Raw genomic sequence first — 26,496 nt, forward strand, 5'->3', positions numbered from 1 at the left:
TATAGCTCGGTGTGGTGTCTCCCAGCTTCCTTCTTGGCCTGTACCTCCAGGAAGACTTCTGAGCGATCTTCTGGGTGGAGCTCTGGGCCTGGCCCCCCAACACTGAGGAAGAGGGAGGGTCACGGATACAGGGCTGGCTTCAGGTGGTAGCACGTCAGACACACGTCTTGGGGGACAGATGGCCTCCGGCAGGTCCTGGAACAACTATCCGTGGAAGGAGCATCTGGGCTTCTATTTCCCTTTCTTTCTGAAATGTCAGATTGGGCCATTGGTTCTGAAACTGCACAGTCCCCTGCTAAAATAAAATGATGGCCGTCTTTCCCCATGCAAAGAAAAATCAATGAAGCAGATCAAATTTTCCCCATCGTAAGTTCATCGAGCTATTCAAAACCACCAGAAATGTCAGCACTTTGAGAGGGGACTTCGAGTAGAAATGGCAAGTTTATAATTCAGTAGAATGGATTCAACAGGGTGAAAACGATGAGCCTGTTGGGAAATGCTTGTATTGAGACATGCTGGTTCGTGCACTTGTCTGCGATCACTCTCAGGAGCCCATGTGCTCCTTGGGAACAGGAGGGTTTGTGAACACGAGCTCTGGTGTGAGTGGCTCTGTGGGCACTTCCCGCACTTGTGGACAGGTCTCATTCCTGGAAAAGGGGCCCGGAGTCGAAATGACAGGAGAGAGATCTGATGTTCCAATAACAGGAGATTATATAACTGATCAAAACTCAATGCCTGCCCTCCCTCTCTCTCTGCACCTCCGCCACTCGCACTTTGTCTGTCTGTCTCTCTCTCTCTCTCAAAAATAAACATTAAAAAAAAGGGGGGGTATCTGGGTGGCTCAGTTGGTTGAGCCTACGACTTCGGCTCAGGTCATGATCTTGTGATCCATGAGTTCGAGCCCCGTGTCGGGCGGGCTCTGTGCTGACAGCTCAGAGCCTGGAGCCTGCTTCGGATTCTGTGTCTCCCTCGCTCTCTGCCCCTCCCCCACTCACTCACCCTTTGTCTGCCTGTCTCTCTCTCTCAAAAATAAACATTAAAAAAAAAAAATCAATGCCTGCCTTTTTAAAGAAATAGCCTCAAACATGGTATTTCAGTTACTCTGAATGCTGAACTTCAGGATCTCTTTGTCCAAGGTGATTTGGCTTGATTTAATAGGGGAACGTATTACCCACATATGAAATCCTATTACTTAACATGATACAGTATCACTACAGTTTTTACAAAGTCCTTGGTGCCTCCCTCTGTGACCACATAATCTGAAGATAAAGAAACTATGATAGTAGAGCTAGGGCAGTTAGAAGAGCTGCCTTGGAGAGATTTTTCGGAGGCATCTTAGAGGAAATGTTTCAGAACAGTAGTGGCTGTTTCCTCGTTTCAGTGATGAACCAGGCTGTCCGTTTCGCAACCTCCTTGGTCCCGAAGCCTCGCACACGCTCAGCACCAAGAGCTGTTTTCCCACCGGCTGCATCCTGCTTTCCGGGCGTCACTGCCAGCTTGACCTTGCACCCTGCTATTAAAAATGCAAGATCCAAAGCATATTCCTGACCGGTTTTCTTCCTTCAGGCTTTCCCCCAATGTGTTTTCACACACACACACACACACACGCCTCAGATCTCGGCTAGAATTCTGGGCAGTCACATCCTCTCGTGACCGTGCAAGTCCTTCCCAGTCCACGACACATCCCAAACCCGCCTGATGATACAAGATCACAGCTGTCATCTCTTCCTTTTGTCAACTGTTTTCCAAAACCGAGTTTGCTGGAAGCTTCAAAAGCAGTGTGACTGGTTTTCGTCTTATGTTTTAAGATGGTGGCTGACACATGTAAAAGATCATATGATACGTATGTTATAAAGCACAACTGCGTAATAAATACCCACGGACCCGGCGCTGGCACCTACTCCCACCCTCAGAGGTAACCGCTTTCCTGACGTGTGTATTTATCATTCTTTCTTTTTAGAACTGTTTCTTCTCATACGTATGGCTGTCGAAACCATGTAGCGTTCAGTTTTGCTTGTTAAACAAACAATTTACGCGGCCAACTGAAGCTGCTCTTGTGAAGTAGCCTTTTCGGGACTCGATCCGCTTCCGCACGTAGGGCCGAAGTCGCTCAAAACCATCAGGGAGCTGTCTGTCTGGCATTTCCTGCAGAGACAGTTTATTGGCTCCTCAAGAATCAGTGCTATTGCTTTACAGCACATTTGGTCTGATTCAACTCTTTTTTTCCTATTACATCCCTGTTTCCGCCGTTCACGTATTGGAGAAATACATAGTGGGTGCCTTCTACGAGCCAGGCGCTGGGCTAGAGATCAGCGGCAAGCCAGGGGGAGCCCCCACTCCCGCTGGAGCTCCCGGCCAGCCTCCTCTCCTTCCCTCCTCTGTCATGTGAGCCATAAGTGCAGGCCGCAGGCTAGGAGAGCCCAGGCCCTTGAGCCACATACGGCGAACAAATGGGCCATGGGACCAGTGGGCTGAGAGCCCAAGGGGAAGTTTATAGAAGGACTTCAGGAAGTGGTCAGCCTCCATGGGCCCCATCCTGGGCCCTCTGTGGCCTCACCTGGATATTCCTGACTCTGGATTTCTTTGATAGGCTCACACACTCTCCCAAGCATATTTATGTCATTAGCACCACACCTGCACAGGAGGCCCCGCCGCGGGGTATAGACCAAGGGCTCTACAGTGAAAGAGGAAATCAGCCCTGTCAGCGCTAGAGTCTGACAGATGACAAAGATACAATTGCCTGGGTACAAAAAGATACAATGGAACCTCGCGAATATATATACTTTGTAATTTTTATATGATATAATGTAGAATATAAATATAAAGAATCCAAAGGATGTATGTATAATTCATGTATTCTCACCCAGCTTCCACACGGGCCACCCACCAGAATAACTGACATCCTGCAATCCCTCTATAAAATAACACGGCTAATGCCAAAACCCTGACCCCCCTCAGCCCTGGGGCCCATCTCCACATGCCGGCGTATCTGTTCTTCCTACTTGCCTTGTGTGATTCCCCAGAGTCCGAAGCCTGCGCTGGCCACTTGTACTCACTATCGAGTCGCAAGCTTGAATTAAATGTTCCTGTATACTGATGAAATACGAATTCAGAAAGAAAATCATGTCAGTGAAAACCGAATTGAATGCTTTTGAAAGACTTCAGTCAAGATGAGTCACTTAAAAAATGCTTTTGAATTAGGTGTGAACCAATTGAGTGTAAAAGACTGAAGGGAAAAAAGGTAAAATGTAGAAGAATTCTGCTCTCCGATTGTGCGATGGGTGTCTTTAACTTCTTATTCCCCTTGAAATGGACTAAAAATGGAAATTGTGCATGGTACGTACTGGTTTTTTTTTTTTCTTTTTAAGACAGAACTCCGTTCAGCAGACAGTACTCAAGGTAAACACCTGAGCTTTCCCTCAAACATTAGTGAATAAATGGACATTTATGTTTTAATTCTAAATAAAATTTTATGCATATGTGAATATACAACATACAATGTAAACTATGTGTGTGTGAGAGAAATTGATTTTTTATGATCCCCTTCTTTGAATGACTCTCAATCACCTTCAGTCCCAAGCACATTTGAAAAAGAGGACTTCTATTATAGTTTTGCCTATGCACTTACCAGGACTGCCCTGCTCAAGGGTGGATTTGTGGTCAGCCAACCTCCCTAAAAGATTTCTGATGTGATGGCACTTGCTGAGGATGATTTGGCTTTTTATTTTGTTTGGTTTTGTTTTCACTTGCCAAACATTTATTGAGAGCCATGAGAAAAGACCCTATTTTAGAAACAATGGTTTGAAGAGAGAGAGAAAAGGCAATGTCAGACTGCTGGATGGATGAGGCAGGTCATGACCTCCCAAAGCTCTGCCCTTTCTGACCAGTCACACTCCCAGTCGACCTTTTCTCTAACCACCCCGGGAGCCAATGGAGCCAGGACCCCTGCTCCAGGGCTTTGCTGGGCGGCAGGAGGGCAGGGATGTGACCTGGAAGGTGGCCGGATGTTCCCAAACTGCAGGCAAGCAGAAGGATGAAAAGGCCTTGAGTCACTTGGGTCCAGATGAGAAAAGGGCCTCTTGACTAGGCTCAAATTAAATTTTTTGACCCTAGTTCTTCCCAATCAGTTGTGAGGAGCCTTTCGAACTGTGAATAGTATCACTTAAAAGGGAAACATTTCAAATCCTATTCTAGCATGCCCCCCCCCCCATGTATCCAGCCATGCAAGTGCCGTGCTTCTGCTTGAGTGCACGCATGCTCACATGTGTACGTGTGTGTGTGTGTGTGTGTCCTCTCGTGTGTGTGCTTTGGAAGGCCTCCGATGAGGGCTGCTTCAGCACCAGTGCAGACAAAGGCCTTGGACACAGCGGCCTCCTGGGACGAGATGCTTGATTTTGCTCAGCACCTAAGGAATAAAGCCAACCTTATGGAAAATAGGTTCTTTAGAAAAGGTTCCCTGAGCACCAGAATGATTCAAGCCTGCTCCCTGAGAGAACACACAGAAGAGAAGTAGGCAGACTGGAATAGGAGTACAACTTCATTTCAGCCGTCCCGGGAGGATCATGTGCTATTCAGCCATCTCTCCATTTCCACTTTGTTGTTGCTGGAAACGTGGGTCCCTGCAGGGTACAGAGCCATGGAAACCACTCTTGCACTCTGCTCAAGTGCAGGGACTTCAGTAAGTGGAGACGGGGAGAAGGGAGCAGAGAGAGAGGTAGCACGGACACAGGAGCCCTATTTTGTTGCTCCAAGGAGTAACTGGACCCCTGCCCAAGAGATCCCCAAGCCCTCCAGAGAAAGAAATTGCAGGGGCATGAGTCATCCCCCATTTTAGAAGAACACAGGGGTTCCAACCCTGGGGGGGTGGGGGGCCTCCCTTATCAAGACTGGGCAACTGGAGTACACAGATCGTGCTTGGTTAAAGGCTGGGATCAGCTTCTGGCTTATTATCTATTTAACTAAGTGGATTAAATGAGAATTACTGGAATTGTACACTTCGAGTTCCCTTACAAAACACCGTTATCTCATAAGCTGGCTTAATGGAACAGGCTGTCAGGAGCTTATTAGAAGTAACTGAATACAGCGCCTCACAGAGCAACAATCCAAAGGAGAGTATACAGAAGGCTGGGAGACCTCACACCTTGTGTGGCTACAAAAGACAGGCCTGAGGTGTGACTGCAAACCACACTGTTTAGCATCCACCCCGGGGGACAGGCCCAGGTCTTCCCAAGAAGAAAGGCATTTGCCACTCACCTCACTCGGTTTAAAAGCATTTCTTCCAGGGGTGCCTGGGTGGCTCCGGTGGTTAAGCATCTGACTTCAGCTCAGGTCATGATCTTGCAGTTCATGGGTTTGAGCCCCATGTTGGGCTCTGTGCTGCCAGCTCAGAGCCTAGAGCCTGCTTCCGATTCTGTGTCTCCCCCTCTCTTTCTTCCCCTCCCCGCCTTGTACTCTCTCTCTCTCTCAAAAAAAAAAAAAAAAAAAAAAAAAATTAAAAGCATTTCCTCCACGTTATGGCTGAATTAAGTCTTTCATTGACCTTTTATATGTGTGGCCTCAGCACCTATGAAAGATAGCAGAATGGAGTGGCTAACAGGATCATCTTTGGAGTTAGACTGCAAGACTTTGAGCCTCAGCTTTGCCACTTACTAGCTGAGTGACGCTGTGTTCCTTAAATTTTCTCTGGCTCAGTTTCCCCGGCTGCAAAGTGGGTTTCTGCGGAGATGCAACAAGCTGATATGTATACACTTCTTAGCATAGCGCCTGGAATAAGTGATGATCTAAGTGACCGTTCAGTGATTGTAACCGTTACTCTTGTCACAGAAAAAACTTCATCGCATTTCATAGCTCTTGTGCCCACATCTCCTTCCGCTGTTAATTGCAGCGTGAATTTGGAAGGAGCCACGTTCATGGAGGAGATTCTGGATGGGAGGCATTGGGTGTGGAGGAGCTCAGGTCTGTGATCAGCAGGACGTTTTGAACCCTGACTTTGCCAGGGATGGCAATGTGACCTTACACAAGTCATTTATCTTCTCTGATCCACATTTCTAAAGTGTGTGTGTGTGTGTGTGTGTGTGTGTGTGTGTGTGTGTATGTATAACTTTCACTGCAGACTTTGGGTAAATGAATGTAACTCCTGCTTTGGGTGAATGCTGATGTAATTATGAATAATGCTCAGAGACTGGCGTGCTCTCCCAGAAACATGCACATTGTAGAATACTTGCTTTGAGGGTTGACAGATATGTTGGAAAGAGTTGATGATTTGGATGGAGGTGGCTCTTGTGCAGTTCTTTGTGCACAATGTGCACAATGGAAACAATGGACTCTTTTTGAGGAAAGTTTTACTTTATTTGTGAATTTAGGACTTTTTATTTTCCACCCAGCATTTGATAGCCTTATTTTCCTGTTGTGTTCATTTGAGTTTAATTTACCAGTAATCTGTAAACACTTCTGTCAAACAACCTGCTCTACAGTTGACCTCTTTGCAATTATACGGCCTTTGCTTCATTATCTCCAAAGCATAATGTACAATTGCCATGAATAATCTATAAGTTTCAGGAATCTATAGTCCAGTAGATGATTCTCTTTCATTCAGTCTAGTGGATGAACATCATATTACTCACTTTCCAAAAAAAAAAATTGAAATAAACCATATGAAAAATTGGATGAATCTTTCTGTTTGACAGAAAATGAATTAATTTAAATGAAAAATTTAGCCTGTTTGGGGTGCCTGGGTGGCTCAGTCGGTTAAGCGGTTGACTTCAGCTCAGGTCATGATCTCGTAGTCTGTGAGTTCAAGTCCCACATCGGGCTCTGTGCTGACAGCTCAGAGCCTGGAGCCTGCTTCCATTCTGTGTCTCCCTCTCTCTCTCTGCCACTCTCCCGCTCATGCTCTGTCTCTCTCTCTGTCAAAAATAAGTAAACATTAAAAAAAAATTTATCCTGTTAGCTGAATTGTGCACCTTGTGTCTTCTTATTTTCATGCCTTTTTTTGTTTGAAAGACTAGTAGGGAATATTCAACACTCAGATATAATTGATATAATTTCCCATATTTTAAATGGCTTAGAGTGAGAGTTTAAGGAAAGAAGTTACATGATTGGGTGAAAAGCCATAACCTACCAGGGCTTCTTCTGGTTGGTTATTGACTAAAGCACAAGCTGGCATAGCTCAGGTAGGGTTGCAATGCCAAGGGTAAGCATAGTGTGATATCAATCCCTATACCTGTGGATCTCAACTCTTTTTGGTTATGAGTCCCTGTAAGAATCAGGAGGAAGTTATGAACATGCTCCTCAGAAAACAACACATTCTGTCCTTTCCACAAAGGTTGGCATAGAATTCTGGGGAATTCACATGAGCTCCTGACTTCCCTCCATCCACTCCACTATCACCACAGTTCACGGAACATGGGGAGGCTTCCTCTCACTGCTCTTGACCATGCTGATTTTTTTTTTAATGGCATGAATTGGACATTTCTGGAAACAAGGAGTTTAAAACTAGTCAGAGAATTTTTATGATACAATAAGAAATATACATATTGGCCTTTGTCCCCAGTTCCTGGCACACAGCTATTAGAACCCTTGGAATCTCCAGAGTGATAAGAGTGTCTAGTATGCTAGGGGGATGACTGGTGGTAAGCCCCCCCCCCCCCTCAGCTGCAGGATGGAGGGCTGGTTGCCAGAAAGACAAAGGCAAGGCATCTCCTCATTTCACACCCACTAGGACTGATCCAGATGATAACCACAAGCAGCGTTGAGGATGTGGAAAAATCGCAATCCTCTCACACTGCTGGTAGGAATGTCAAATGGTGCGGCCACTTTGGACAACAGCCTGGCAGTTCCTCAATAGGGTAAACATAGAGCTTCCAATTCTACAGTTTCATTCCTAGGTATATACCCAAGAGAAACGAAAATGTGTATCTCCACAAAAATTTGTATATGTAAAACTAGCAGCATTATTCATAATAGCCAAAATGTGAAAATAACCTAAATGCCCATCAATTGGTGAATGCATATGTGAAATGTGGTATATCCATACAGTGAATATTAGTCAGCAATAAAAAGAAAGGAAGCACTGATGCATATATACTACAACTCGGATGAACCTTGGAAACCCTATGCTAAGTGAAAGAAGCATGACACAAAAGATCATATATTCTCTGGGTCCATTTATATGAAATGTCCAGAAATGGCAAATCCATAAAGACAGAAAGAAAGCAGATTAATGGTGCCAGGGACTTGGGGTAGAGTGAGAAAGTCAACAAGTATGGGGTTTCTTACTGAGGTGACAGGAATATTCTAAAATGGATCATGGTGATGATGGTTGTACAACGATGTGAATATACTAACAGCTATTGGATTGTATGCTTTAAATGGGTTCAGTGTCTGGTATATGAATTATACCTCAATAAAGCTGCTCCCAAAACAGAATACAGGCTCTGGATCCAGGCTGTCTGTGTTTAACCCCCGTGGAAGTTCTGGTGTCCTGAGACAAGGATTCGGGTGCAGGTACTATATTCGGAAAGATGTTTCAGGAAGCATAGTCAGGAAGTAGGGAAGTGAGCCAGGGAAGGAAGGAAAGCCAGTGAAGGGGCATTAATGAGTGAGTTATTCTTGTGGGCAGCTGGAGCTCCATCCTCCCGGGACTGAGCAAAGGCTTTGGAGACCACACTTCGGAATTGTCCCCCACCATGGGTTGAGGAAGCGGGGCTGTGCCCACAAGTGCTAACTTCCTAGCACACAAAGGCCAAGCATGCTTCTATAACCAGAGAAAGCCCTCAGACAGGAAGAGAGACAGACAGAGAGAAACAAAGAGACAGAGACCGAGAGCCATGCAGGTACTTGAGGTAGGAAGCAGTCAGAGTTTGTTCCGCAGACCGACAGGTGACATCCAGGGTGACTGAGTGGGTATGGACAGGGCGTTGGCAAGGTCTGTTCACGGGGGTATTACTTAACCTCTCTGTACCTTGGTTCCTTCATCCTTAAGATGGGAAAAAAATAGCTCCAATCTCATAAGAGTACTGCAAGGATCAATGAATTCATGTATCTGAGTATTGGAGACAGCCAGAGATACTCATCTTGAACCTTTCTTTTTTAAACTTCTGACTTATCTGTGATCATTTCACTTCTGAATTGGCTTCTAACAAGATAGAGAATAAATCCAGCTATTATAAGTGTCAAAGAAAAATAGAAGCCTTGCCGAGAATAGTCTTCTTATTAGGCTGTCTTTGTGTGTTATCAGCTTTGAATGGCTGCCTTTTGAAATACACCATATGCTTTGTTAGCACATTAGGCAGATGCCCAGCCCAGCAAGTTCTGTTACTGGAGCAGCTCTGTAATCTCTCATTCTTGCTATTCTATTTTACGGAAACTGTTGGTGGGATTCAAGAGAGGTTCATCATAGCCCTCTCTGGTACTTTTCTTTGTGTCTCCCCACTTTTTCCCAAAGCTATGTTCTGAGGATAGTAGACCCCAGGGAGCTCTCTTTCTGTGAAACTTATACAGAGAGGGACTGAAGCCAGTGGCTGCCATCCCAGGCAATTCTGAGTTCTACTTCTATCAAAGGCATTTATACTCAGTATGTTTCATTGCTCGTGGATGATTGAAACAGCCCAGTTGGGGAACAGCCAGGGAAAAATAGGGTTAAAAAAAAAACCCAACTGTGTTACATCGAGCTCAAGCTGTCATGATTAAAATTTAATTTAAAGATTTGTTCACCCAAGAAAATATCTCTCGATTGTTTCAGGCTGTGACTCTTCAATTAAGCTGACTTTTCACAAATCCAAAATTGCCGTGGATGAGCTCTTTACTTCGCTTCGGGATATTGCTGGAGCTCGGAATCTCATGAAACAGTTTAAGTCTGTGTATGTTCCTGGAAATCATACCCACCAGGCAAGTACATATGTTTTAAAGTAACTGTCTAATCTGTGTTGTATTTTTAGGATTCAGAGACCACAAAAAAAAAAAAAAAAAGTTTCCATTTAGCCTCTCTAAAATGAGGGATTTGTTCTAGATGAACTCCAAGCCCCCTTCTAGTTGAGAGTTCTGGGTTCCCCTGAATCTGAAAGCTTCTTGATTCGTTTGTACCACAGGCTTGATGCAGGGAGACGAGCACTGGACTGGGGGGTCAGTCCCTGCTCTATAACTGTCACATACCTATTTTATAACCTTTGGCAAGTCCCTTCCCTTCACTGGGCCCCAGTTACTATAGGTGCAGGTAAGGGGCTGGCCTTATATGATTCCCAAGCTTCTAGATCTAAGCAGTCCCTAAACATTCTGAACAATTAGAATAATAAAATTACCTAATAATATCATAGCAAGGAAAAAAGAAGTTGGTGACCGCAAAACCTTTGTCATTTAAAATCCCCTCACCACTTCCTAAGGAAGTTCCTAGGGGAACTCTAGAAGGATGTTTTGACTGGTGTCCAGGAAGGTAGTATCAGAACCCAAGATTAAAAGCTCAGTGAGGGAGGGGCCCCAGAAAGAGCCAGGAAGGTTAAGGAGGGAAGAAAGGCTGGAGTCGTTGAGGCTGGGTAGTGTCCGTTGGACAAGGATGGAGACAGAACTAAGGTTCTTCGTGGTCAAAGATGAGCCTTCCAGGAAGAACACATGTTCCTGACGGAAAAGATGATTCGTGGGGTGTGTGCAAGCATCTCCTCCTACGTATCCCTGTGAAATCTCAGGAAAAGCCACTCCATTTGCCAAGGCTCTTTGGGGAGTTGAATGTGCTGTCAGTGAGGGTCAAGTTCAGCATCCAGATGCTGATGCTTTAAGGTGGGCATGTAGACAAGAGCTAAGGTTATCTGCCATAGCCTAGCAAAATCCGGACTATTCCTGCCATGTATCCTTACAGTAGCTGATACTTGAAGAGTGCTCTCACATTTGGTTTGTCCTTTGATCCTTGCAGCAACTAAGCTAGGGAAGCGTTATTATCCTGAGATCTAGGAAGGCCATGTGACTTGCCACAGGCACACAGGTGACCAGGGCCGGATGCCAAGTTTTGGCTGCCAACACAAAACCTCCTCCCTTCTATACCGTGGATCTCACAGAGACTCTGGAAATACTGATTGAAGGTGCTGACAGGCATCTGAAATCACCCACCAACATATGAAAGACCTTAGAAACTGGCACTCAACTTAGTAACATAAATTCCCATCTTTGGTTCAATGATCTGAGAACACCACTACCACGAAATACAGATAAAATCACTCACAGAATTAATCGTATACAGTTTGGTTGTTAAAAAAAAAAAATCACCAATCTTGGGGCGCCTGGGTGGCTCAGTCGGTTAAGTGTCTGACTTGGGCTCAGGTCATGATCTTGAGGTTCACAGGTTCGAGCCCCACATTGGGCTCTGTGCTGACAGCTCAGAGCCTGGAACCTGCTTCATGGATTCTGTCTCCCTCTCTCTCTGCTCCTCACCTGCTCATTGTCTCTCTCTCTCAAAAATAAATAAAAAACATTTTAAAAAATCATCAATCTTAAATACAGCAATATGGACTAGTTCTAGAAGACAGAGAACTGGTGATACATGATGAGATTTAGACCAAAGAATTCCAAGAAGCAAGTTGCTGCTGCATTTGGCAAAGTGCAAATAAAACACTAAATTAATAAGTTCTTTTCAATTTTATGATCAGCACTGTGACTAATTTAGCCAAATTCACATAAATGTGTATTAGCTATAAATCTTGGGCATAATAAGGACAACGACAAATTTTCTAGACGTTATGGCCCTGCTGCCAATGCTGCTGTCATTTCTCCAGACCTCAGAACCCTGTCCTGCAACCACGGCCTTCACAAAAAGAAATTTCCCCTTGTTGTATAGACTCCCTTACGGTGAGTCAATAACGTCAACCCATTCACTGAAAATCCTAAATGTCAGTGAGTGGGATGTGGGGGGCAAGGTGGGGAGTGTGTGTGTATCTTCAGGGGATTTAGTAAATAATGATACAGACACAGGCTGTGAAATACTGTGAAACAGTTGAAATGAATGGGGCAACTCTAATGTGCTTATTAGCGGGACTGTGAGTAAACCCTCGTCTCAGGCTCTACTTCTTGGAGAACTCAAACTAAAACGGAGGTTTCTGATCTATTAGATGGGGGGAAAATCACATGTAATGTAGATCATTCTGTGAAGCTTTTTTCTATCTTTGTTTGAAAACAAACCAAAATAAAATAAAAAGTACATGGGTGTGTATATTTCATAAATTTTTAAAACTAAGAAAAAATTTATGATGGTTATCTTGTAGGGGTTGAGAAGGGTTGGATGGATAAGGAAGAACTCTTTGACTTCTTGCTTTATATTTATGGGGATAGAGAAAGAGTTTTTGATGGGATTATGGGTCAGTTTTACTTGTTTGGGTTTTTTTTTTTTTAATATTTTTTGAATTTAAAGTTCTCAGTCATAGAGGAAAGCCCAGTAAGGACAGGGATTTTGATCTGGTTTGTTCACTGCCATATCCTCAGTGTCTAGAAGACACTTAGCTATAGTGAAAGCTTAATAAATATTTGTTGAGGGCATCTTGAATGCAATACCTATATCTTTATCATATAGCAGAGGATTTGTTGGCATACAGGGTATGTATAATGAGAAAAAGACAAATGTCCAAACTAGACTCAGAGTCCAGCTGTGTCTAGTTTTGAAGATGGGCCTTGACTAGGCAACTTTCTATCCATCTCTTCTCCCAACTTGGTCCTCAGCCCTAGATAGAAAGTGTGCTTTCTATCTAGCTCCACGCTGTTTGTATACAGAGTCTAGCTGAGATGCTTTGGGCTCCCTGGGACACCCAGGAAAACACTAGACCTGGTCTACCTCCAGATTCCTTTTCTAGCTCTAAGCAGTGCTGCACATCTGGGCTCTCTTCCCTGGATCCCAGGCCCCCTCCCAGAAGCCCTCTCTCCTGCTCCAGGGCACAAGCTGGCTCTCAGAGCTACTCTGGTACCCTTGCTAGCACTGGAGGCACCTCTTAGTTCACCTTCATCCTTTAGTCTTTTAGGAAGATGCGTCAGCCACAGCCCCGAGAACACCACTCTCGTCATTTTAAGGGAATGTGATTTCATGCAAGAAATGAAGTACATATAAAATCTCTGGAAGAGCTGGGAGGAGTGGGAGCTAGTATGTATCTCCAGAAATGAGCCCAGAAGATCACCACATACCTGGCCCTCCCAGGGAACCAGGACCTCAGCTACAGCCAGGAGAGTGGGCATGACTGGGGATCATGAGGCTGCCATTGAAGCTGTTGAATTGCAGAACATACTACGAAAGCTGGAGACAGCATCCATGTTTGTTCACCATGGTATCTGCAGAGCTCAGCTCAATACTTGGCACCTAGTGGGTGGGTGGATGGATGGATGGATGGATGAATGGATGGACAGACAGAAGGCTTCCGGACTGTGGGACCAGATGGTTCCATCCACAATGGTATTTCTTATACTCTTAATGCTTAGTGAGATGGATGTTAGCAAGGAGGTTAACAGCAGCATTTGGGTTCATAGCCCAGCATAGCAGCATTGGGTTTATAGGTCCATAGTCCTATTGACTGTGTGGTTTTATTTTTTTTATTATTTTTTATTTTTTATTTTTTTAATGTTTATATTTAAGAGAGAGAAAGGGCGGGGGCGGGGGAAGGAACAGAGAGAGAAAGGGACAGAATCTGAGGCAGACTCCAGGCTCTGAGCTGTCAGCAGAGAGCCCGACACAGGCGTGACCCCATGAGCTGTGAGACCATGACCTGAGCCACAGTCGGACGCCCAACCGACTGAGTCACCCAGGCACCCTCAACTGTGTGATTTTAGGCAGGTTACTTCACCTCTCTGTGCCTAATTCCTCCTCTGTACAAAGAAGCTAATGATAGTACCTCCCTCATAAAGATGCTCCAATGATTAGGTGAGTTGGTACCTGTGAAGCTCTTAGGGCAGGAGCTGACACAAACAGCCCTATGTAAGCATTTGCTGTAACAGTTGTAGGGAAGGACAAAATAGGCCTTTTCTTAGTCCTCTTTCGTAGCATTTCGCCTTTCCCTTTGCTAGGAAAAGGGCCACATAGAAGGGGAGTCGTTCTCAAGCTGACTGCACCATTAGCTTCTGTGTCTGGTAAGAGTTTGTTGCTGACTCCCATTTGTCGGAGGAGTTTGTGTTCATAGACTGTGTTGAGTGGAAACCGAAGCCCCCAGTTTTGCTTGTGAAGCAAGTCTTCTGCTCTCGTTTCTTACTGCAAACGGTCCAGTTCGGGGGGAGGTTTCACCTCCTCCCTGAATGCCACAGTGTTTGATGTGCTGCTTTTCCTCAGCTGCAGCATCAGGAGGCCATTAGGCCGATGTCTCAGGGTGAAGAGCGTCTGCGCCCTTTCAGACAAAATACTGTGTGACTCTCACATGACTTGCTTTGGCAGAAGTCTCAAAGTGCTGTGCTGGGCTGCGCTGGAGAAAACTTTCCACAGATGTGTACTGTCTCCTGTGCCTCTGGCACACTGAGCAAGAGCATTGAGAACCAGCAGTGCCCAAGGAGGCTTGATTCATCTGGTGCCTGGTGAAATACGGCTCTCTGAACAGTCCGTAGGACCAGTCTCTTTGTCAACAATCCCCAGCCCCGGCAGCCCGAGTTCTTTCCAAGTGCTAAGCTCTCTTCTTCCTCCTGATTCTATCTACCAAACTCCAGACCTGCTAGCATCCTTTTTGAAAGAATCAACACAAGATGGGACCACGCTGGGGACCAGGAAACTTGTCTCTGTCCTGTAGTCTACTTCTAACTGCCTGGGTGAACTCAAGCACATTAGTTAATAGCTTTGGGCTTAGGTTGTTTTCGTATTGAAGTTAAAGGGACTACACTCAAAATTTTACAAAGTAATCTGCTTTTGGGTTTGAAGGAAGGAAGGATAGATGGATGGATGGATGGATGAACAGATAGGCAAATGAACCACTTTTCAATCTTCAGAGCAACCCATTTCCTTTTAAGAAGATGAAAGGAGGAAAAAAAATCAGTCATAGTGTAGCAAAATATAAAAATAAATAAGCCATGGAACAGACAAAGCCATCAGCAGTTTTGAACAGATGTTTTTCTGTACAGTCATGGATTGAAACAAAATGAACAGTGTCTCTACAAGTCTAGTTTTCCTGAGAAGTTGGCTGTTTCGAATCAAGTCTGCATAAAAGGGAGAGGCATCTTCAGTAACAGGACTGAGAGGGTCCGTGGCTGCACCAACACCAATCAACAAAGCCAAGGGCAGCAGTGCTGATTGATGGGGATGTGGTTGTGGCAACAGCTTAGGTCTTCTTGGATTCTGATTATCTTGGACCATCTTTAAGGTGCACCAAATTCAAGAAGATGTTGGAGTTGGACCGTTTTCTCAAAATGGTCTCTGACTTACGTATAATGTCTGCGACTGCTGCTGTACTCAATACGTTCGTTCAAGAACTCCAATCAGGTCAATAAAAGAGTCTTCTAGACCTTCTCATACATTAAATCTACCATAAAAGAGTAACCAGAGACATAGACACAAATATTTTATTTTTCATATTTTGATTAAATACAATATTTTTAAGAGTCCAGTTTGTTCTGGAAGACATACTGGCTATTTAAAGAGAGGGTTTCTGGTATAAGACCAATTTTTTTGAATTAAATTTTGATTAAATACAATATTTTTAAGAGTCCAGTTTGTTCTGGAAGACATACTGGCTATTTAAAGAGAGGGTTTCTGGTATAAGACCAATTTTTTTGAAACTTCCAACTTTTTCATGTATAATACCAATCAGAGATCTCATTAGGCTCTACCAACTCTACCAAACCTTCAGGCTATCTCCATGAGCCTGTCATAAAGGGCCATGTTGTGATGTGCGTGGCCCTAGTCACTTTTACCTTTATGGACCCGTTCCTCTATAAAAATAAAAAATATTAAAATTTGTATTGTATGGGGGTGCCTGGGTGGCTCAGTCGGTTAAGCATCCTCCTCTTGGTTTCAGATCAGGTCACGATCTCCCGGTTTGTGAGATTGAGCCCCATGTCGGGCTGCACACTGACAGCATGGAGCCTGGTTGGGATTCTCTCTTTCCCTGTCTCTCTGCCCCTCCCCTGTTCACACTCTCTCTCCCAAGATAAATAAATAAACTAAAAAAAAAATTTTTTTTAATTGTATTGTACAATTGAATTGGTATAGAGACAATATTATATATCAAAACATCTTTGACCTGAAAGTTCATTTTTTTTTTCCTTCTGATTTTAAACTAATACATTTTCATGGGTCCCTGCAAGTCTGGTGGGCTCTAGGCATTGTGTCTTCTGTGCCTAATGGATTATCTGGCCATGTGGTCAAGGCCCCCACTTGGCACCAGTCTGCCTAGGACAGGGACACAGCTGGCCCTCAGGGAGCACTAGGCGATTTTCTTCTCTGGAGTAGTCCTTGTGACCATTCAGGAAGCAGTCCTTGCAGTTCCCTGGGAGCTACTCAGTTTGGTCCCAAGGTAACAGCTCAGAAGTAAGGGAACTAGACTCATGGGGGGGGGGGGGGGGGCGGGCAGAAGTCCCCTGGCTTGAAAACTTCACATCCTATAGGTGCCAGTTTCTCTGGAACAATTCCACAGGCAGCCTCCAGTGTTCCTCCAAGGGACATGCCCAGTTATACAAGAATCATCGTACTCAGACAAGCCCAAAGCTCTGGCTTTCTATCCAACATTTAGAGCTTTCTCCAGTCTAATGCAATTCACTAAGCAGGGGTCAATTTTATCATAAGCCATCTTGCCTGGCTACAGTTTGACATTCTTCTCTTATCAGGTTTCCAGGGAAACAGAGCTAGAAAGTCAACCAAAGGTCAAATTCTTATGCAGAAGAAGGGAAAAGGGTTTAATAATCCTTTGCCTATAACATGCAACTTGCCAGTTAAGGAAATAATTATATTAATGTGTCAGTACAGACTTTACAGGGTGTCTGTGGCAGAGACAATGCCCTGTGTTCCCCAAACTCCATTTCCTTTTCCTCCTGGGCACAGTTAGGCCACATTTTCCAGATTCCCTTCTGGGTAAATGTAGGTTTGTGACTAATTCTGGCCAATAAACGGTGGGTAGAAGTGATACAGAACACTTTCAGCCTAGGCCTCTAAAATCTCCCCGGAGGTCCTCCACGGTCCCTCTCTTCCTTCATCTGCTGATGAGATGCATAGGCTTCCGTGTGGGATTCCAGTGCCCTAGAGAATGGTGGAGCCACTCAACAGAAGGGACCTGGCTAGTACCTATATGGTTGGGGGGTGGGGCATAGACCCTCCACTACCAACACGCACCAGATGTGATATAAGCAAGAAATAAATGACCCGCAAGAAAAGGAAAGAACGAATTTGCCTGTGTTCTTAACCCCTCTCCTCCCTACCTGCCAAAGGTGAACTGACAGAGATTGTTTGACTGGGAAAGTTAAATTACTATGCCCTACTCTCTTAATGTGGAGGCAAGGCACACAATGGATCTCCCCTCCAGCCCTCTCTAGCATGGGAGGAAAACTTTGAGCCGAGCACTAGGGGAACACATCTGTTTCCCCTATCACCACCTTCTACGTGGTCCTTTGCTGAGAAGTGGGTGGCTTCTGGCTAAATAGAAAATTCCATGACAGTCAGAGGTTTCTCATCGAAGAAGCCATTGCTGAAGCAGTGCATTCCGATCAGATTTCAAAGACATGATTTGAGACACAAAGCAATCCAACCTAAGTGGCTGAGAGGAAGGAGCCAAAAGCTTTCATCATTAAAACCCTAATTGGAAAAACTAAGAAATGGGTTTGCTAAGAAGTCAGGAGGCCAGTACTGTGTTATGCCTGAGAAAGTCTTTCCCAAATTGTCCTCTTTAAGTGGACAAAGTTAGGGGCGCCTGAGTGGCTCAGTTGGTTGGGCATCCAACTTCGGCTCAGGTCACGATCCCACGGTTTCTGGGTTCGAGCCTCCCATCAGGCTCTGTGCTGACAGCTCAGAGCCTGGAGCCTGCTTCAGAGTCTGTGTCTCCCTCTCTCTCTGCCCCTCCCCCACTCAATCTAGCGTGTGCACGTGCGTGCTGTCTCTCTCAAAAATGAATAAACATTTTTTAAAAAATTTTTAATGGACAGTGTTATTTTGTTGTTCTGTGCTTAGTAGTTTTAGTAAAGAATTAGAGGTCTTCTTCTATATATTTAAGCGGGAAAACCTTACCAACGTCTCTTTAATAAAACATGGGTTAGTGTGCTTTTTGTTACAAGGGAAAATAGAAAATAAAAGAAAAAAGCTCAAACTGGCTTAAACGAGAAGGTAATTTATTGGATCCTGTGACTTAAAAGTCCAGAGAAGGGACAGCATCCAGTAGTGAGGAACCATCAAGGGGGTGATGCTGGTGGGCACAGCGAATCAACGGGAAGAGCACACGCTTGCTCTTCCTGCCTCCAGCATCCCTCTAGTGCCCCCTGTTGGCGGAGTCCAGCAGGTCTAGATGGCAAAGCGCACATGTAGTCTATGGAGTCACAGGCCAGCGTCACAGAATTAAGTACAGAAGACACAGGGTTTGGACTGGAGACACAATAGCTTAATCACTGTCACATCTCTATAGCAAATGATTTTTCAAAATTGCTGTCAAATGAAAAGATAATCCGAGAGAATGCAGTCAAGAGATCTAAGAAATTAGTATCATGGAGATACATCAAGCAGTTAATTAATAAAAGCACCTATGCTATTTTGCTAGATCGTGTGCGTGTTTGCTGTTATTTTCTGTATTGAAGTTGTAATTTCTTTTCTCACTCTAAATCAATGTTACCTACGTACTTTAGGAAAAAAAAATAAAATAAAAAGGGTTTACAATATTCCCCGGTAACATCCAATGATCACAAAATCCCAAGAATGAAACTATGAAGGGAATAGCCCTTCCAAACCTCTGCTCACCCCCAAGGGGAAGCCCAGCTCAATGGGTATCTTCTCCCAGGTGCTTCATTCCCCAGAGCTTAGCTGAAAGTGGAAAAGGGGAGAAGACGAGGTCCCCGGGCCCTCCAGGCTTCGTTGTCTCTGCTGTTTGCACAGACTGCACTGGAGAGAACCATCCCATCATGCCTGGCCCACTGCTTCTTGCACAGAGGAGGTACTGAGTCAGCATTTTAGCTGGATTACAGACTTTTTCCTGTCTGAGCTCCTCCCACCATCACTGCTCTTTCCCCCTGCAGGAAGTGCATCCTTTGGAGAGCAACAACCTTTTTGTGTTTTTTTGTAGGTTGGGGGGGGGCATACTATCTCCCCTCTTAATCATGACAGCCTAAATGTTATTTGTCTGGGTTTCTGTTCAAGTTCTTCTATATAACTGTATATAGGCTCATAAAATAAATAAATGTAAGCTCCTGGAGGGAAGGCATGGCCTGTTTCTTTATGTTCCCTTTGCATTTCGTAGCAGTTAGAATTTCATTCCATTGCAAGGAACAGAGATCTGAAAAATAATGGCTTAAACATAGGACATTTTGCATTGTCATGTAGAGTAGGTCAATTTAGTCTGTTCGTGTTATGGCCCTGCCAGCCGTCACCAGCTAAGGTTTCTTCCAGCTCTCTGCTCCAGCATCTCGAAGGAATGGATGGCCCTGTATGCCACTGTGGCTGTCGGAGCTCCAGACATCACTTCCATGTTCCAAGCAGCAGAAGAGAGGAAGGGAAAGAGCATACCCCTCCCTTTTAAAAAAGGAGACCTTTGCAAGTCCGAGTACCCTTCTGCTTATATCTCGTTTTCCAGAACTTAGTTGCATGGCTGTACCCAGCTGTAAGGAAGGCTAGAGAATGCAGTCTTTTAGCCAGTGGAAGATATGCCGAGCTACAAATGAGATGATATTACTAAGGAAGAAGGTGATGAATATTTGATGATATTGCTGGAAAAGGTAACAGAATATTGGTAAAGGACTTCTCCTTGGGGAGCAGTTTAAAGAGATTAAAGTTTAAGTTGAAGATTAAAGTAAAATTTAAACGTCCAGAAAGGCTGAGATGACAAAAGGGCTCTCAAGACAGTTTACTCAGAGAGGAAGATTTGCAACATTCAGAGGCCGTTCCCCGCCCTTGGTTTTTTTAACATTGAAAATATCGATTGGGTTATTTTATGATTCCAGAAGTCTATCTGTGAACTTTAGAAAATTTAGAAAAAGAAAAAAATAATGCCCGTTACTCCCGGGACCTAGAGACAACCCTAATTAACATTTCAGTGTGCTCTACTTAAGTCTCCTCCAGGCATAAATAACGTTAATTTTTAACAAGTAAAAGAAAAACTCACTCTTGTTATTTGTAGCAGTGGGGTTGTTTTGTTTTGTTTTGTTTTGAGAGAGAGAGAGAGAGCATGAGTGAGCAAGGGGGCAGAGAAAAAGGGAGAGACAGAGAATCCGAGGGGCAGAGAGAGAGGGAGAGAGAGAGTGTAGAGCCCAAAGTAGGGCTCAAGCTCACCAACCTTGAGATCATGACCTGAGCCGAAGCGGGATGCTTAACCGACTGCACCACCCAGGCGCCCCTGTCGTAGTGTTTTAACTGTGTTTTTTGAAAAAGAGGTATCTTGAAGTGTTCCCCAACCCCCCACACTGCCTTCGTTCCTTGTCCTGCCCTCCAATCCATGATCACCGCTCATGGCAGTCTCAGTAAATCACATCTCAATTTATCTTTCGCGTATTCCCGCAGCCACAAGCTTCCAAATCCCCTGTGACACGTTTTATACAAATGCCGGCCCAGCACGCACACTGTTCCTCACCTTGCTTTTCCCACCCACACTTTATTCTGCCCTGTGCTTTTTGCCAGATCAACACGAGAGCGTCCCTCTCTGCTTTCGTGGCATTTCTTGCAGTGGACTTACCCCATTTATTAAACAGCTCCTACCAATGGGCACGTGAGTTGTTTCCAATCTTCTCTACGACAGACAATACACAGCCCGTTATGGGTCTCATTTGCGTGTGGTAACATATTTATAGGATAAATTCCTAGAGGTGGGCTTGCCAGGTCAAACGCACTTGTCATTGTGACGGGAACTGCCAATCGCTCTCCACACTGACTGCAACAACTTGCGCTCCCACCAGCAGCACGTGAGAGGGTCTGGTTCCCCGCGGCCGCATCAAAAGTGCGTGTTTTCAAATCTTTCCCTTTTTGCCTGGGTGATAAATTTTTAAAACAGATCTTAGGGGTGCCTGGGTGGCTCAGTCGGTTAAGCGTCCGACTTCAGCTCAGGTCACGATCTCGCGGTCCGGGAATTCGAGCCCCGCGTCGGGCTCTGGGCTGATGGCTCAGAGCCTGGAGCCTGCTTCCGATTCTGTGTCTCCCTCTCTGTCTGCCCCTCCCCCGTTCATGCTGTGTCTCTCTCTGTCTCAAAAATAAATAAATGTTAAAAAAAAAATTAAGGGGCGCCTGGGTGGCGCAGTCGGTTAAGCGTCCGACTTCAGCCAGGTCACGATCTCGCGGTCCGGGAATTCGAGCCCCGCGTCGGGCTCTGGGCTGATGGCTCAGAGCCTGGAGCCTGTTTCCGATTCTGAGTCTCCCTCTCTCTCTGCCCCTCTCCCGTTCATGCTCTGTCTCTCTCTGTCCCAAAAATAAATAAACGTTGAAAAAAAAAAAAAACTTAAAAAAAAAAAAATTAAAAACAGATCTTAAACAGCTTTATCACAGGGAAAGTAGACTCCTTGTTTTTGCTTTTGTGTTTTTAAATTTCTGTCTTTTAAATTCCTGCTCAGTGCTTTACCTTTCATGAACATTTACCTGTGAGATCTCTGGGTTAGATCAGTAGCCAGACGGACTAATAAATATGAAGGCTGCTCCTCTCAGCTGAGTAGTTGCTATTTCTCCCTGTGTTTTAGCCCTGATAAATGCGCCTGTTATGTCCCAGCTAAATAATTGTTTATTTTTTTACCATTTGATTTTTAAGTAATGTCTACACACAACATGGGGCTTGAACCTACAACCCGCGATCAAGAGCCACATGCTCCACTGACTGAGCCAGCTGGGCACCCCTAAATAATTGTTTATTATTTTGATGGTTTATACCCTGCTTTAGTTCAAAGCATTTTTTTAAGTTTATTTATTTGTTTTGAGAGAGAGACAGTATGAGTGGGGGAGGGGCAGAGAGAGAGAGAGAGAGAGAGGGCGAGAGAGAATCCCAAGTAGGCTCTGCACTGTCAGCACAGAGTCAGATGCGGGGCTCGAACTCAGGAAACCCTGAGATCATGACCCGAGCCGAAACGGAGAGGTGGGCGCTCAACCGACTGAGCCACCCAGACACCCCTATTCCTAAAACATTTTAGGTAAGAAAATTGGAATAAAGGGAAAATAAGAGTAAAAACAAACCCCCCCCCCCAAAAAAAAAAAAAGAAAAGGCTGTAAGAAAAGCAAGATGAAGCCAGAAATGAAGTCAGCTCACCAAGTAGCCTCAACACTTGCCAGAGTCTGGTCACGGATTCGGCCAATGCAAAGAGACAAGGAGTTCGAAACATCTAGGCAGGGCTCTGTCAGAGCCTGGCTTTTCTGAGGCTGTGGTAGTCATCAGACTGTGGGGAGGAGACATTCCTGCTTTTGGCTTTCACGCTCCAGACTCCAGTGCCCTGTGGGACTAGAGCAGCCGAGACGGCAGCAGGAGGGAGGAAGGTGGTCAGCCGATGGGAAGAACAGAGACGGAGAAAGAGCACGGTAGGAAGGAGATCAAGGCGGGGGGGGGGAAACATGCTCAGAAAGCACAGCGGTCAGGGGCCCCTGGGTGGCTCAGTGGGTTAAGTGTCTGACTTCTGCTCAGGTCATGATCTCACGGCTCATGAGTTCAAGCCCCGAGTCGGGCTCTGTGCTGACAGCTCAGAGCCCGGACACTGCTTCAGATTCTGTGTCTCCCTCTGTCTCTCTTCCCCTCCCCCGCTCATGCGCTCACACACTCTCTCTCTCTCCCTCTCAAAAGTAAATAAACGTATAAAAGAAAAAAAAAGTGCACTGGTCAGAGGCCTCCAAACGTCATCTAAACGTGCACAGTCGGAGCACCATTTTATCAAACTGTAGGAGCCGTGGCAAATCAACATCAGCTTCATTCTACCAAAATTCTTATGGTGCCATGTAGCCTGCTTTGTCTAAGCCCTGACCTTGGTCAGATTCCTGTTTGGCACCTTGGCTTCATTTTCTGGCCAAGTCCTACTTGGAGATGAGCTCCACAGAGGAAGGAGGGATTGCTTGAGGCTGCGTTCATGACGAGACGTCGTGAGAAAACATTCCAGTTCCTCGCCCAGGGAGGCATAGGTCTGAGGATGTCGAGGAAAACCGGAGACCCTCGTCGTGTCTGTATCAAATGACAATACGTTGCTTTCCTGTGTTTTTCGTACGTAACATTGTCACTTTAAACCCTGATGAAAAAACTAGTTGTATGAGGCTTACAGCTCTGGTAAGAGATACTTGCTTGTGGGAAGGGCTAAGAACAACAACAAAAAAAAAACAGTGCCAGAGTATCAGGGTGAACGTTACCAAAAAACAAAACAAAACAAAACAGTGTTGTTCTAATTGTCTTTTCATACACACAAAATCACCGCCCTTGCCTGATGTCAAAATAAACATGTTGTGTTTCATCTGGTGCAGATAAAGCTATCTTTGCTCCAGACAAACCAAACAAACCCTTTCACTGACAGCACAATATTTTGTCTTTCCAGGCATCCTATAAGCCATTGCTGAGGCAGGTTGTGGAGGAAATATTTAATCCTGAGAAGCCAGATCCGGTGGATATCGAACACATGTCTTCAGGCCTCACGGATCTCCTTAAAACCGGATTTAGCATGTTTATGAAGGTAAAGTAACCATGAAGAGGTAATCCTGACTGTATTGCTCTCTTTGATGGGCACGAAAATGCGGGCACCTTGCTCACCCTGGTGAGGACCGTATAAGATAACAGCCAGTGTTTTTGGCTCTTCTGAAATCAGGTACAGTCTTTATTTAACTTTGGTTATAAACAGCCTGACCTGCCGGCCTCATCCAGCTTCTTTTGACCTAAGCGCTGTGGTCTTTTCCAATAAGAATACAAGCCCTCCAGGATAGCACTAATGAAAACTTTTCTCCTCCTGGCCCACGGTTTCACGTAATCCATATACTAGTCACAGGTCTTACCGATGGTCTATTGCTCTTAATTCCAGAACTTAGGTAGGATAAAGAATAACTCTGCTCGGTCATATGACTAGCATCACCCCAAAATCCATTTGAAAATGACTTTTGTCTTAGCCCAGCAGACTCCCAGGTGGCAAGTGCTAGACTTTCTCTGGCTAATATCAAGGGCAGGCCAAAAATGACTGAACTGCCTTTGCCATGGGGATAAAAGGATGGAAAGTACACCAATGAGACCTATTTTTAACTTACTATAAAGTTTCTAAATTTAAAAGGATCTAAACAAGATTACAGGCTGGCCTCCCAGTCTACACCAGGATTTCAGTTGTAATAACTCTTGGAAATAACAGAATGTTTTGCCTACTTCAAAGCGTCTTTGAAATCATGAATTAATCTACATAGAAGATCTGGCCTTTTCAGAGTTCAATAAATGCATGTGCGAGGAAAACTGGTCTACTCTAAAAGCCGGAGGACAGAAGCCAGACAATCAGACTCTAGACAAAGCAGTAAACAGGCTGGAGGGGCCGCCCGGGTCTCCTTCCTGCTGCCCCCCAGTTATCAGCTGTGTCTGCTGCACCCATGGCTGGTGGATTTTCCCTTCTTTCTTTTTTTTTTTTTTTTTTAAATAACATATTACAGATCAGCTTCTGGAACATGTTCGGGGGCTCCCGTGTTGAATGTAAGTCCAAGGTTGTCCAGTAACCCTTCAGGATGGCCAGTTTGTGGAGAAACTTCCAGGCTAGGCCTGGTCTCCGAAACCTCCTCCCGTCGAGCACCCTCTTCCTTCATTCACAAGCTTGGACTTGGCCCTGAGGAGAGGCTGAAATAACACGTGTGGACTTTCAGGCCCTGGTGAGTGAGGTCTGAGGATGGCCCGACGGGCTGCAGCGTTCATGTTCGTGGTTGGCCAAGGGCATAGTGAAGGCTCCAACCCGTCTGCACCCTGCTCACCATACGTGTTTCCAGATTGCCCAGTGGCATGGTACAGGCCAGAGGAGGCCTTCCAACTCGCTCTTGTCCAGCGATGTTCCATAGAAACAACTGTTTCTTAGCAAAAGGATCCTGTGACCAAATATGTTTGGGGAACACAGAGTGAGACAACAAATTAAATTGCTTCGGAAGGCACAGTGCCTTTAATATGCTAATGGGCTTTGCAACTGTCAGGCCAACAGAGAGCCTCCCTTGGGAGAGACCAGCCACTTGCGTTTTCCATTACTGTTTCATAAACTGTGACACATCACGTTTTTAAATTACCCTTTTAAACTCTGCAGAGTGTTTTCTGCAGCTCTTCCTGAAATCAGAAGCTTCACTGTCCTAAGGATTTGGCCTGGGAAGGTGTTTGGAGCCGTCCTGGGCTGCTCTGTTTCTCTCCATTCATATCCCTGGAGTTAGGGCCCGTGAAGAAATGCTCTGGCCCCTTGAGACGGATCTCAAAAGGAGGTTTCCAAGTAATGGATTTCAGAAAAAGGGGGAATTCGTGTTTTCTCGGCAGCTGTCAGAATCCATTCCACACCACCAGCTGCCAGGCCTCTGCTGTCAGTTGCCAGGGGATGTCATCTGTCTGCAGGGGGCGGGAAGAGTCTCAGTGGGCTGGCCACAAAGCCCTCCTCACCCTGGCACCCCAAGGGAGGGTCCTTTTGTTCTGTTTCTACACGGGCTTCAATGGCTTCCAACCACACCGTAGAACCTGAAAGGGAAAATTACCTCTGGCTCACACGTTCAGGGCTTCAATCAAATAAGTGGAAAAAATGTAAAGAGGAACAGCCAGGTGGGCTTTGAGGAATAACTGTGATTTCCCAAGGAGCTATGTCTTTGAGATGGAGGGAAGCCTTCAGAAGAGAGCGTCTTCTACTCTGCTTAAAGTCCCGTGGAGAGAAGAGGGTACAAGATGTGCATGTAAGATTCTCTGCATCAAACCAAAACTCTGTGAGGGGGAAGTCAAGGCTGCTGGATTTTGCCCTTACTAAAGTCAAAACCTCATGTGCATCCTCCGGGGGTGCCTGGGTGGCTCAGTCGGTTGAGTCTGACTTCGGCTCAGGTCATGATCTCACAGTTTGTAAGTTCGAGGCCCACATCGGGCTCTGTGCTGACAGCTCGGAGCCTGGAGCCTGCCTCGGATTCTGCGTCTCCCTCTCTCTCTGCCCCTCCTCCAATCACACCCTGTCGCTTTCTCTCTCAAAAATAAATAAACATTTAAAAACAAAAACAAAAAACAAAAACCCTCATTTGCATCCTACGGCAGCTTGTTACCGTGACGTTCCCACATTGCTTTAGTGTACTTCCCTGCATAAAGACTGTCCAGAGAAGTCTTCCAACCCCACCTGTTCTGGTCGTCTCCTGCTTCGTAAGAAGCCATCCCAACACATTGACTTAATATGCTGTTGGTCACTGACTGTGTGCATGAATCTGCACTCTGTGCACAGCTCGACAGAGAAGGAGTCACC

The 26,496-nt window shown here is 45.3% G+C and overlaps 1 protein-coding gene across 2 annotated transcripts in view; it reads left to right on the forward strand.

Annotated features, from left to right (window-relative positions):
• Positions 1-26,496, forward strand: part of SCFD2 (sec1 family domain containing 2) — a 406,985-nt gene that overhangs the window by 360,781 nt on the left and 19,708 nt on the right. For both annotated transcript variants that reach the window (XM_025921777.2, XM_086705074.1), the window contains exons 6-7: positions 9,743-9,888; positions 23,608-23,742. In XM_025921777.2, coding sequence (XP_025777562.2) covers positions 9,743-9,888; positions 23,608-23,742 — 281 coding nt within the window. The remainder of the gene's footprint in view (positions 1-9,742; positions 9,889-23,607; positions 23,743-26,496) is intronic.

Source organism: Puma concolor, chromosome B1 (assembly GCF_028749965.1).
Source record: "Puma concolor isolate L17-30 chromosome B1, mPumCon1.1.hap2, whole genome shotgun sequence".
NCBI classification, from domain to species: Eukaryota; Metazoa; Chordata; class Mammalia; order Carnivora; family Felidae; genus Puma; species Puma concolor.